The sequence below is a fragment of the Trichechus manatus genome, unplaced genomic scaffold, assembly GCF_000243295.1.
Source record: "Trichechus manatus latirostris isolate Lorelei unplaced genomic scaffold, TriManLat1.0 scaffold00024, whole genome shotgun sequence".
NCBI lineage: Eukaryota > Metazoa > Chordata > Mammalia > Sirenia > Trichechidae > Trichechus > Trichechus manatus.
In genome coordinates, this window is record NW_004443960.1 from 4,480,732 (window position 1) to 4,492,266 (window position 11,535).

Sequence of the window (11,535 nt, forward strand, 5' to 3'; positions counted from 1 at the left end):
CCCACAGCCTGTCGGCCCCCCCGGCGCCTCAGGCCCCGCCCCCTTCCCGGCCGGCGATTGGCCAGCGCCTCTCGGCCCGCCCGACTCACGAGACCTGCGGGCGCCCCGAGAGGCTTGCCGCTGCGCGACTCGGGCCCTCCCTCGGCGGCTGCGCGAACCTGGCTTGAGCCGGTTCGTTTGGGACGCCGCCGGCGCCAGCCTTGGCGCTCCGGCGTCGTATTAACGCCGGCGGTGGGTCCTAGAGCGGCCGACACTTGTCCCGCCCCTCCCCGGCTCTGATAGGGCGCTCCGCTTCACTAACACCCAGTGATTGGCTGACTTGGTTTCGCTGCGCCCGCCGATTGGCCGCTGCGGCGGTCTGTTGTCGCTCGGCCGCCCCATTGGTCGCCCGGGCTCTGTGGTCCTCCGCGGACAGCTGGGGTGGGGCAGCTGGGGTGCAGACTGGCCCGCGCCAACCGGTGTGTGGTCGCCGAGTCACGCGCCCTCCCCGCCGGGGTCTGTGCACCGGGTCCCTCTGCGCTGTTAGTCACGCCCACGCTCACCCTCCCTTTCTCCACATCAGCAGGGGCTCCAGGAGGCCCGGCCACCCCCAGCCCCTTGTGTCCCTGGCGCAGACCAGCGCCACCGAGACAATGGACTCACGCCACACAACTGTTACCAAGAAATGTTTTATTTTTCTTGCAGTAGCTTTGTTAATTGCACAAAATCATGTTGTTTTTGCCATTTAAACATTATCACACAATCCTATTCTGAAAGACAAATGTTCATTAAAAACAAAGCAAAAATAAAAATTCACAACCTAGATTTGTCATTTAAAGGAAGTTTAAAGAAAAAATAAATCGGGTGGGGGTAGAGGAGGGGCTTTTCTTACAAGCTTTTTCACAAGTGTCACATTTTCTCCTTAAAAGGGAAGGATTTCAAAATAAAGGTGAAATAGCTTAAACAGAAATATTCATAAAAAGGAACTTTACAGAATTGTCAACACTATTAAGACAACATTGATAAACCAGTTTCATTACAGCATCTTCCCCCATCCCCACCCCGCAGCGTGTCCGGCCAGGACTACAACAGGCTTTGTGTTCAGACAGAAATGAGTTCAAACTCGGTGAAAATTACAAACGGTGCCCAAAACCAGACAGGCATCTCCCCTGCCCTCCCCCCATGGCCTCAGAGCCTCTAATAATCCGTGAAAAAGGGCCAAGGTCGCGGGGGGTAGTGGCGTGGGACCCCACACCAGTGTGGCCACAAGATTTTTTACATATATATATATATAATTTATCTGTTTTCCTATAAATGCTGACCTTCTGCAAATTGTGACTTTGGAAAAACCCACACTGAGGGAGAAAAAGCTGACATCCCGTAGGTGACTTCTCCTTGTTCTTCTGCAACATTCCAACCCCTCTGGTCCCCTATCCAAGGAGAAATGCTAGGGCCTCCAGGATATCTGCGCTCTGCCTTCTGAGGGTTAGTCAGGTCAGGTCAGGCCCAGTTCTCCTCCCTGACCCACGGAACCCCAGGCCGGGAAGCACCGAAGATCATGATGCTGGCTGGAGGGAAGACACTCATTCCTGTCTCAAGAGCTGAGCCTAAGAAATGGTGAGGCTTGGTATGGGCCAAAGACAGGATAGAAAGAAATACTATCCCTCTGTGAGGAGAGGGGGAAGCACGTGAGGAGGAGAGGGGGCAGCATGCAAGGGACTTGTGCAGGGAAGGGCTGGCAGTTGGGAGATGGCAGGGCCGTGTGAGGGGCCGGGTCAGAGGGGCTCTCCAAAGCCAGTTGAAGAGTCTGTGGCATAACGGAAACAGGAAGGAGCCCATCTCCCCCGACTCTTCACTCCTCACTGGTGGCCCTCAGGGCCCCTTTCCTAAGGGCTGGAATGCAAATCCAAATACTAAAACAGCCTGGTGAGAAGCAAGCTCCCACTACACTGACACAAGAATTCTGATCCCAGCCCAGGGCTCCGCAGTGCTGGCGACTTCTGGGATGGGTGCTGGGAGTATGGAGAGGGCAGGGCTCCCACGAAGCTCCCCCAAGGGCTGGCTGCTTGCTGCCCTGTTTCCGCTGGACTTTGCCAATCTCTTTTCAGGTCACAAAGGCATTTATGAAGAGGTGGTAGCATGTTGGTAGCTTAAACATGAAAATCCTCATCAGCTGGTCACCTGAGGTTGGCAGTCTCACAGGACGCTCCCTCTGGAGTCTTGCTGGCTCATCGTGGCCCAGAGCCTCTCCCTGCAGGCGGTGCAGTGGGGCTGTGGACATGACTATAGCCTCCTCACTCTGGGGAAGCCGTGGGGAGCCTTCCAACTCTCACTGCTGATTCCAGTTCCTTGGCTGGACGGGGTTTGAGATAAGACAAGCTCAGAAGAAGAAAAAGCCAGGCAGCAGTTTCTGGGCAGCCTCTATCCTGGGGTGAGAGCCAGTGTGGGGTGTGTGTGTGTGTGTGTGTGTGTGTGTGTGTACACAACCACCTAGTCCAGGGGCCAGTGCCCAGCTCAAGAGCTTTCCACAAGCCAATCCTGCTAGCAGCCCCTCCTCCCCAGGATCTCCAGGGGAGTGATGCTGTGTGCTGCGTTGACGGCAAGTCTCAAAGTCTGTAGAAAAGGAAATGGAGACAGGTGGACTGGTCCAGAGCTAAGTCCCAGGACCCTGACCCCGTGTGAGGAATAGGGGTCAGAGGGAATATCGGAGGGGCGGGGGTGGGGGGGCGTTGACAGCTTAGTGTATATAGGCTCGGTACACGGCAGACATATCATTGTCGGACTGGTCCAGTGCCTTGGCTCTTTTGTACACCTGGAAAACAAGAGATGAGGATCAGCCTCTGGCCACGGAGCGGACTTAAAGACACAGACCTGATTCTGGAGGCCATTCCAGGTGCAGCTAAGCAGGGAGGATGTTCTGGAGTTGAGACTGTCTGGGTGTAAATCCTGGCTCCCCCACTTACTGGCTTGACCTGGGGCAAAGCACCTAAGCTCTGCCTTAGCCATCGCCCTAACTTCATGGGGACGGCGTGAGGATGAAATGTAGTGACAGGTGTGACTGCGCAGTGTGCTGGTACTGCCAGTTGTGACAGCGATGCCCCCTCCTGCTCAGCGCCCTCCAAGGCCCTCCCCTTTTACTCTCTGGCCTTTGCCCCTGCCGCGCCCTCTTCCTGGACCACTTGTCCCACTGTGTGGCTGGCCCCTGCCCCATCAGCTCGCAGGCCTTCCCTGACTGCCCCACCTCAAGGAGTGCCTGCATCCCAGCCACATCTATCTCTTGACTGGTTTTTTTTTTTTTAAATTGTATTTCTCCCTCTCTGAAATTCTTACTTGTTTCAGTGTCTATGTGCTTATTTTGTGTCTCCTTCCATTGAAATGTAAGCTCCACAAGGAAGGGAAGCAGCTGCACACCAGTATGTCCCCAGGGCCTAAAACAGTGCCTGGCAGTTAACAGTGACCCAGACACACTATCTGAATATGCGAGAGGGTGGAGAGAATTAAACAGCCACTGTTGACAGGGCACTGTGACATCCAGTTGTGTTAAGACAAGGTTTTCTGCCTGTTTGTGTTTTAACATAGCGCAGTCAGAGCCACCATGACTGAGAGTCTGTTACAGCTCAGGCATAAATGCTGGAAGAACCCGGGGCCCGCCCTCGGTGCCCTCTGCTCTCTGTGACTCCTAAGCAGGCCTGAGGGGGTAGACACAGGGCCAAGGAGGGCAGCCAGCCACATCCCGGCTTCTCTGGAGGCTGGATCCCGCCACTCTGCCTTCAGTCAGCACCTAAGGTGCCGGACAAGAGCCCAGAGGATGTCTGCTTGACCCAGGCACAGACCCTTGTGGGAGGCTATGATGGGGGAAAGGGCACACGAAAGACAACATCTGTTTTCAGAAAGCTATGCCTGACCCCTCCCCAGAGAATGGCAACCCAGTCTCTCATCCCCTTCCCCTAGCATGCGGTCAAGAAAGGTACTGACCTGTAGATGTTCTTTCCAGCCCTACTGCAGCAAAGAGGCTGGGAGAGCCGAGATGCTTGTAATGGCCAAGTAAGCCCCCAGCAGACCAACCCACCTCCCAATTACAGCTATAAGCTCTGAACCAAACACATACTCCCCACAGGCCCTGCAGGGATAAGCAGACAGAGTCTGGAGGGGTCTTGGTTCCTGGAAGGAGGATGCCGCGGGCATGGGTTTCCTTTGTTGTTTTTTGCCTGAAGGTAGGCTGTAGCCTGCACGGGCAGGGCGGCTAAGCTTGCTAACCTTCTGGGCCTGAAGAGCCAGAGGGAGGAGTCTGGGGCAACCACAGCTGCTGGAAAGTGAGGGGGGGATCCTAGAAAGGACAGCATCAGAGAGGGGAATCCCATAAACTCTGCCTGACCCCTGATCTCTGGCTGAGGAGACCCAGATGTCCGAATCAGGAGACAAAGATTTAAAAGCAATTATTATACGCAGGCTCAAGGACATAAAGGAAAATATGCTCACAACGAAGGGAAAGACAGAAATCTCAGCAGGGAAACAGAAACTACATAAAAAGAGAAACCAATGGAAATTCTAAAATTGAAAAATACAGTATCTGAAATAAACAATTTACCCAGAAGAATGGAGATGGCAAAGAAAAGCGTCAGTAAAGACGGGATCACTGATACGGATCCCATCTGAGGAAAAGAGAAAGAAGGGCGTGAACGTCCGAGAACTTTCCATCAGAAATAGTGGAGTCAGATGACAATGAACCCAAATCTTTAAAGCGATGGCAAGGCCACACAACAATACAACTGTTAACTCAGAATGCAGGCTCAAAAGAGACCTTTTCAGGTAGAAGAAAACTAAGAGAATTTGCTACCAGCAGACCTGTATTACTAGAAATGCTAAAGAAATACTTCCAGCTGAAAGGAAATAATACTAGATGGAAACTTGGTTCTGTAGGAAGGGGTAAAGAAGAGCATTGGGAAGGGTAAACCTAGAGAAATACAAAATTGTTTTCCTCTTAATTTCTTTAGCATACATATAACTACCTTAAAGCAGAAAAACACGAAATTGTCTGGGGTTTCAAACACAGGTAAATGGAATACAGAGGACCTATCTCTGCCTTAAAGCAGCGGTCCTCAACTGGTGGAGACTCTACCACTTGAGGACATGTGGCAATACCTGGAGACGTTCTGATTGTCACAACTGAGGGGGTGGCTGGGGTACTGCGAAACATCCCACAATGCACAGGACAGCCCCCTCAGCACAAAGCATCCATAGTGCGGAGAAAAAAAAGCTGGGAGGCATTCAACGGACCGCGACGGTTGTGAGGTTTCTGTGTTTCATGTGGAGTGGTACTATACCAACTCTAAGTAGACCGCAATGTGTTCAGGACGTACACTATAATCCCTAGAGCAATCACTGATAAAATAATGCACAGAGGCACAGACAAAAAGCCAGTAAAAAAGACAAAATAAAATTCCAAAAAATATTCAAATAATCCAAAAGAAGGCAGAAAAGGGGAAAGAGACAGACGAAAGACAGAAGTGGCAAACAGAAATCAGAGGGTAAAATGGCAGCTCCATATCCAACCACATCAGTTACCCACAAGACCCTGAGCATGTGGTTCACACTATTCAGTGGTCAGAAACCTCCAAGCTCCGTTGAGAAATTAACCAAAATATCTGTTTCCAAGCCAGTGAATCCTATAGAGTCAGGGCAGAGGGAACTCAGAAAGCACCTCACGGAGACACTTCCCCAACTCGGGCCACTCTCGGAACCCTTCAGAAGTAGCTGCAGGTGAAGGTGGGCTCAGTGACAGAAAGGTACACGGTACAGAAGCTGGTACCTCATTGGCTGCGGCTGCCATAGGAGTTGGATGGTTGACGGCATCGCCCAGTGCAATGGCTAAGCGCAGATCTTTCTGAATGTATTTCAGGTAGAAATCAGGCTTAAAGTTCCCTTGCAGGATATCTGAGGGGAAAAAACCACTCATCAGAAGAAATCAAAGGACCGTAAAAAAGAAAACATCTGCAGCAGCATCAGGGCTAGCCACCTGGCATTCCCAACTCGTCCGACCCTCCTGGCCCCTCTAAGTCCTGAGCCTGTGCCCCCAAACCCCATTCGTGGTCTCTCTACAAGTCCTTTGACTGAAGGCGTAGACAGACTGGAGAGGGTCCTTCTTTCACCCCCAGTGAGGCCCTGAAGAAGAAACTGTCCTGTGGCAGGAAGCAGCTGCCTGACGCAGTTCCCCACCATAATGAACTAGTAAAATGCATGAAGAGAGGCCAAAGGCAACTTTACTTTGGCACTTCTGGTCCAGGAAGATGCTGGCCAACTGTCCCTGATTGAGGATGTCCAAGAGTGTCTGCTGGGACTGGCCTGTCACTTGGGCCAGGGTCAGGCCCTCGGCGATGGTGGCCATGAAGCTCCCCTGGACCATGTTCACGATGAGCATCATCTTGGCTGCGTTGCCAACCTCACCTGCAAAGAGTCACGGTCACTTCCCACGAACTCTGCAAGCAAGGCCTTTCTGCCCCACCCTTATCCCTGCTCAGACGCACCTCTACACCCAGGAGGGCCCCTGTGCACCTGCCCCCAACAGAACCAGCTCTTCCTCCTCCTGAGCACTGACTGCAGGCCAGAGGAAACCTCCCCCGGGGCACCAGCGGAGGCTGTGCGGGCCGAGTGCGGTCCGTCAGTGCGGTCTGGGGGTGTGGCCTCAAATGGCACGATGGCGAGGGCAGCAGGCATGTTACCTAGGAAGAAGGAGGTCTTCCCCATGGCCTGGAAGCAGCTGCTGCAGTCCTCGTACAAGCCCCTGTCTCCGGCCGCTAAGATCACCAGCATCCCATCGTTAGACAGCTGCTGGTTCCCTGAGACGGGGGCTTCCAGGAAGCGGCCCCCCCTGGACACAATCACCTGGGAAGGAAAGTCACAGCTTCTGGAACCCCTGCCTCTCTCACAGGGTCCAGGTGGGGAGCACATGGGGTAGGGAGTACAGAGGGCCCTCAGATGGGTGCCTCTCACCCCAGGGACATGTCTTCTCACCACTCCCAAAAGAGCTAAGGGGTGTGAGCTGTGGGTTGACCACCAAGGGCCCAGAGCCGTGGACAGGCTACATGGATCGTCCTCCAACGCATGCACAAACCACATGGCAGTAAACAGAGAAGCCAGAGCCTCCTTGCAGGCTCCCACTTACCCTGCATCTTCTTACAAAGACTGAAGAATATCACCAACTCTGACTGTGCCAACAGCGTGGCCAAACACACCATCCCTACGGACACCGCCCTTCCTGGCTTTAGCCCCTTGCAGAACATACATGGGGTCCAGAAGGCACTGCTCCCTCACGGGGGCCCAGAAACTCTGGAAGGAGCAACACTTTCCCACCGTGTCAACTGGAGACAGCTGCTCAAACCAAGAAGGCCATGCTGGCAGCGCGGACCCCTTCTCATTGGGAGGGGGCAGCAATAGGGCACAATGCCCTGCTCAGCGGGACAGCAACCTCCCACAGCCATTCCGACCAACTGCAGCTTTGAAGGTAGAGGGTGAAAGCTGGCTGGTCCCAAGGCTACTGGTCTCCAAGAGTCACCAAGCTGCCAACACTTGGGTCTGGTCACTCTGGGTCTTAGGTTCCAATTGAAAGGGTGTTAGAGGGCCAACCCAAACTAGGCCGCTACCTGGGCCAGCTCGGTGACTGTGTCTGCGTCCACTGTTGACATGTCCACGTAGCACTTCCCAGGGCGGATCCCTTGCAGCACACCACTGGGGCCCAGCACCAGCTGTGGGGACACAAGGGAGAAGCAATAGCCCAGGCTCCCGGCCAGTTCCCTGGCGAGCCCCCCGGCCCCAGATCAGAATCCTGCTGCCTTTTGGGCACATTTCCCAATTAGGAGCTAACTACTAAGACTGAAAAGAGAAGAATAATTTAAAATGCAAGGGAAAGAAGAGTATTTCCAGCATGTTCCCATCATCTTTAAAAAGGATATATGTATGTTTCTTTTCATTAAATACATCCCGATTGAAAAAAGGAAACACGGTGTTTATTTTTTAGGAGTTTTTTGGATTTACTTGGATTAGATTAGCCACCAGTTCAACAAGACGACTACCTCCATCAATGTCTGAACTTTAAGACACACAAATACAGTAACAGCTACACACAGGAACTTGGCATACAGACCGAAGGCACACTTGGCCCCAAAGCTGCCAGCTCCACAAGCATACATGGAACCCTTTCAGCCCAGACCTCTGGGACCCTGGTGGTTTTCAGTCATTGCTCTGAATGAAAGGAAGCCTGTATTCAATCGATGCGAACACCCTTCACAAAGGGAGATGGCCCCCAGACGGGAAATTCAATCCCCAAGCGCAGACACTCACTCTGTGTGCAGGGCAGAAGGGGAGTGGGCCGGCCAGCTGCCCTGGCTACAACCTGGGGAGGGAGGGAGGGAGGGAGCCTTACGTCCTTGGCTGCCTTCGGATCCGACACGCAGGCGAAGGTGATGTCGCAGGTTGAGACGACTTCAGCGGGGGTCCTTCCTAGGCGGGCCCCCTCCTGAATGAACAGATCACACTGCAAAAGTCACAGATGCCAATGTGAGCCACAGGCAGCGCATAACAAACATACTGACCAGGCCAGACACACAGTGACCAGCCCTCCTCGCCACCTCCCGAGGTAGAGCGAGGCTGAGGCAGGAGCCCGGAGCCCAGAGCTAGAGGTTTGACTTCCTGAGGGAAGGGAACGGGCCTCTTAAGGACCCTCTTGTGTCTTTGCATACCTGGTGCATAGATCGATGTTCTACTTCACAGTAAGCACAAAACAAGTGTCTGTTGTTGGGTTCCTGTTTGAAGAACAGGATGTTGAACAGTACCTGTCCCCAGCCCCGCTGTGGTTGTCTTGGCTGTGGCAAAATCCATGCCAGAGCCCTGAGCTACCAGAACTGTGCTGGGGAATCAGGTCTGGGCCCAGAGGCATCCATCCTGGCTGATGTTCCTCACTGAGCTGTTCTCTGCCAGGCTGACTTCTGGGGTGCTAAAAGTGCTAAACTTTTCTTTTCTGATAACTAACATCACCGAGAACATCCCATGACAAAACAAACCCTTAGTGTTTTTTTCCCCAGGCATTTAACAAAGTAATGAGAATAATTTTGTGTCTACTGTTTGACATCCAATTTTTATATTTTGTATGACTCAAATTTATCCATGCTGTTGTGGTCTTTGATAATTACTGTTTATAATGGATGGCTGCAGAACATTCCATTGAGATACACCTCAATTTATCTAACTGTTCCCCTACAGTTTGCCATCTAGCCTGATACCCATTTTTAATTAGGGACACCAACAAACACCTTTGTGTACAAAATGTCCCTTCTTTGTTTCAAATTTAGATCTTCATAAATAGAATAAAACTGGTTCCAAACTGTTCTAAAGCTCTTAAGACACCAAGACAAATGGCTTTTCCATAGGGCTGTGCCAACTTATAATGACCATCATCAAGGTCTCCAACAACCAGCACCGAGTCTGTCATTTAAAAACAACAAATAAACCGCATAAATACATTTTAAACTTTTCCTATTTGATAATTTAGCCAGCCAAAAAACAGCAACTTCTTGTTTGACATATTTTGATTATGCCTGATTACTGAACCTTTCTGGAACCTTTGTTTAGTATGTTCCTTCTTTTGTGAACTCTTTGTCTTAGAGTTATCAAGCAACGAGTTTATTAAAATCAATGTACTATCCTCTTTCTATCAAAAATGTGTTGATCTTTTTCTTGAGTGACTTTGACTGCTTCTGGGCTTAGAGACCGAAACCAAACCAAAACCCGTTGCCACTGAGTTGATTCCAACTCACAGCAACCCTATAGGATGGAGTACAGCTGCCTCATAGGGTCTCCAAGAAGCGGCTGGTGGATTAGAACTGCCGACCTTTTGGTTAGCAGCTGAGCTCTTAACCACTGCACCACCAGGGCTCCAGGCTTAGAAAGACCTATGTAAATATTTTATTTTCTTCTGAAAACATTAATTCAGTAATCTATTTGGCATATATTTTAGTATGTGGTAGGAAGTGAGATTAATATTTCCCTAAAACTTCTTCTAACCGAACATAATTTACTGACCAATCCTTCACTCTGCTTCACTGACTTGGAAGGATGTGGTTTTTCTCTGAGTACGTCCGTCCTAGGCTATCTACTAGACTTCTGTCCATTCCTGCAAGTGCATCATCGTGGCTTTTTAGTACTGTAGCTTTACATTACGTTCGAAGTTTTGCTTGGGGGAGTCCTTCTCATTACTCTTCCTCTGTGAAAATTTAAAAATGTTTCCTATTTAGTATTCTAGAAGAACCAGTCGTTTTTATCACGATCCTTTAAAAAAATGACATGAAGATTGTCACAGAACTAGATAAAACAGCTTTCGAAAGCTGGCATGTCCTAAGCCATCTGTGCAGGGACGGGCTAGTGCCTGCCGTCACCTCACTACACCCCCACACCCCTGAAGGGGGCGCTTTCTTAGCGCCAGTTTTAAATTCACAGTTAAAGGCATCTTGCTTAGGAAGGTCAGCACCAGAGCTGTGACATGAATTCAGGTCTGCCAGGTCCTTAACTGCTCTCTGCTCTACTGCCTTCCCCTAAATTAAATCAAACGACCATTTAGGTTTTCTAAGGACTGGTGGTACTTACATCCAAGGGGACTGCACTCCTAACACAAGCCCTCTGATCCGCCTGATATTCTCACAGCCAGGTCTGCCTAGGTTTTCGGGTCACCCTGGCCTTTGGCCACAGCAGGGACTTAGAAGAGTGTTTGCATCGCAAGGTAACCAGCCAATGGGGCCTCTGAGACCTCACTGCTGGCTCAGGCACCCGCAGTGCCTATCCAATGCCCATCACCTGACACCCTATCCCTCTGCTTGGTCCTCAGCGCCTGTTTTCCCCAGTTCCTCTTTCAACTCTCCAATCATTTCCCTGTTACCTTGGAAAAGGACTCTTCCCCAGCAAAGCAAGTTTTTTACCTTGCCTGGAACGTTCCTGTTAATGGGCACGATCAGCTCTGACACTCGTCCAGCCAGCACACCTCCTGTATGCTCTCCCCACTGCTGCACACCCACAGGGCTGCTGCGACGCTGCCCTGTGCACACACGGGCACTAACCCACTCCCCGAGCCACCCGCAGCCGCACTGTGCTCTTCAGCAAGCTGGGACTCTTTCACTCTCCTGCCTTTGTTCCTGGCGATAGGTGCGGTGCTTTATTTTCCTCGTACTCAGACTGGGCTCTTCACCTTTTCTTGCATGAAGCCGTGGAACACCTCAGTCTGAGAAATTTCTAAACCTGTGCTGTCCGTTACCGCCAACCCTAGCCACACAGGCTATTTAAACTGAAATACACTTAAACATTTGATTCTTCACTCATACTAGGCACATTACAAACATCCAATAGTGACTTGTGGACAGTGCAGATACAGAACATTTCTATCACCACAGAACATCCTAGTGGATAGCGCTGTTCAACACAAACCAAACAACAGAATACGCTGCAGCCACTGAAAAGAACAAAACAGATCTATACGCACTCCATGCGAATGGTACTCACGGTACATGGCTACAC

The 11,535-nt window shown here is 51.2% G+C and overlaps 2 protein-coding genes across 3 annotated transcripts in view; both read right to left on the bottom strand.

Annotated features, from left to right (window-relative positions):
• Positions 1–2,260, bottom strand: part of ROGDI (rogdi atypical leucine zipper) — an 8,820-nt gene extending 6,560 nt beyond the window's left edge. The window contains exons 1-3 of the mRNA XM_023728316.1: positions 2,180–2,260; positions 320–605; positions 90–238 (exon numbers count right to left, since the gene is read on the bottom strand). Coding sequence (XP_023584084.1) covers positions 90–238; positions 320–605; positions 2,180–2,260 — 516 coding nt within the window. The remainder of the gene's footprint in view (positions 1–89; positions 239–319; positions 606–2,179) is intronic.
• Positions 2,261–2,449: 189 nt separating this feature from the next.
• Positions 2,450–11,535, bottom strand: part of GLYR1 (glyoxylate reductase 1 homolog) — a 33,626-nt gene continuing 24,540 nt past the window's right edge. The window contains exons 11-17 of one of the 2 annotated variants that reach the window (XM_023728448.1): positions 8,715–8,777; positions 8,399–8,509; positions 7,620–7,721; positions 6,699–6,861; positions 6,244–6,423; positions 5,789–5,913; positions 2,450–2,791 (exon numbers count right to left, since the gene is read on the bottom strand). In XM_023728448.1, the coding sequence (XP_023584216.1) occupies positions 2,717–2,791; positions 5,789–5,913; positions 6,244–6,423; positions 6,699–6,861; positions 7,620–7,721; positions 8,399–8,509; positions 8,715–8,777 (819 nt within the window). In that variant the 3' untranslated portion in view covers positions 2,450–2,716. The remainder of the gene's footprint in view (positions 2,792–5,788; positions 5,914–6,243; positions 6,424–6,698; positions 6,862–7,619; positions 7,722–8,398; positions 8,510–8,714; positions 8,778–11,535) is intronic. The other variant, XM_004373226.2, reaches the window with a different exon arrangement.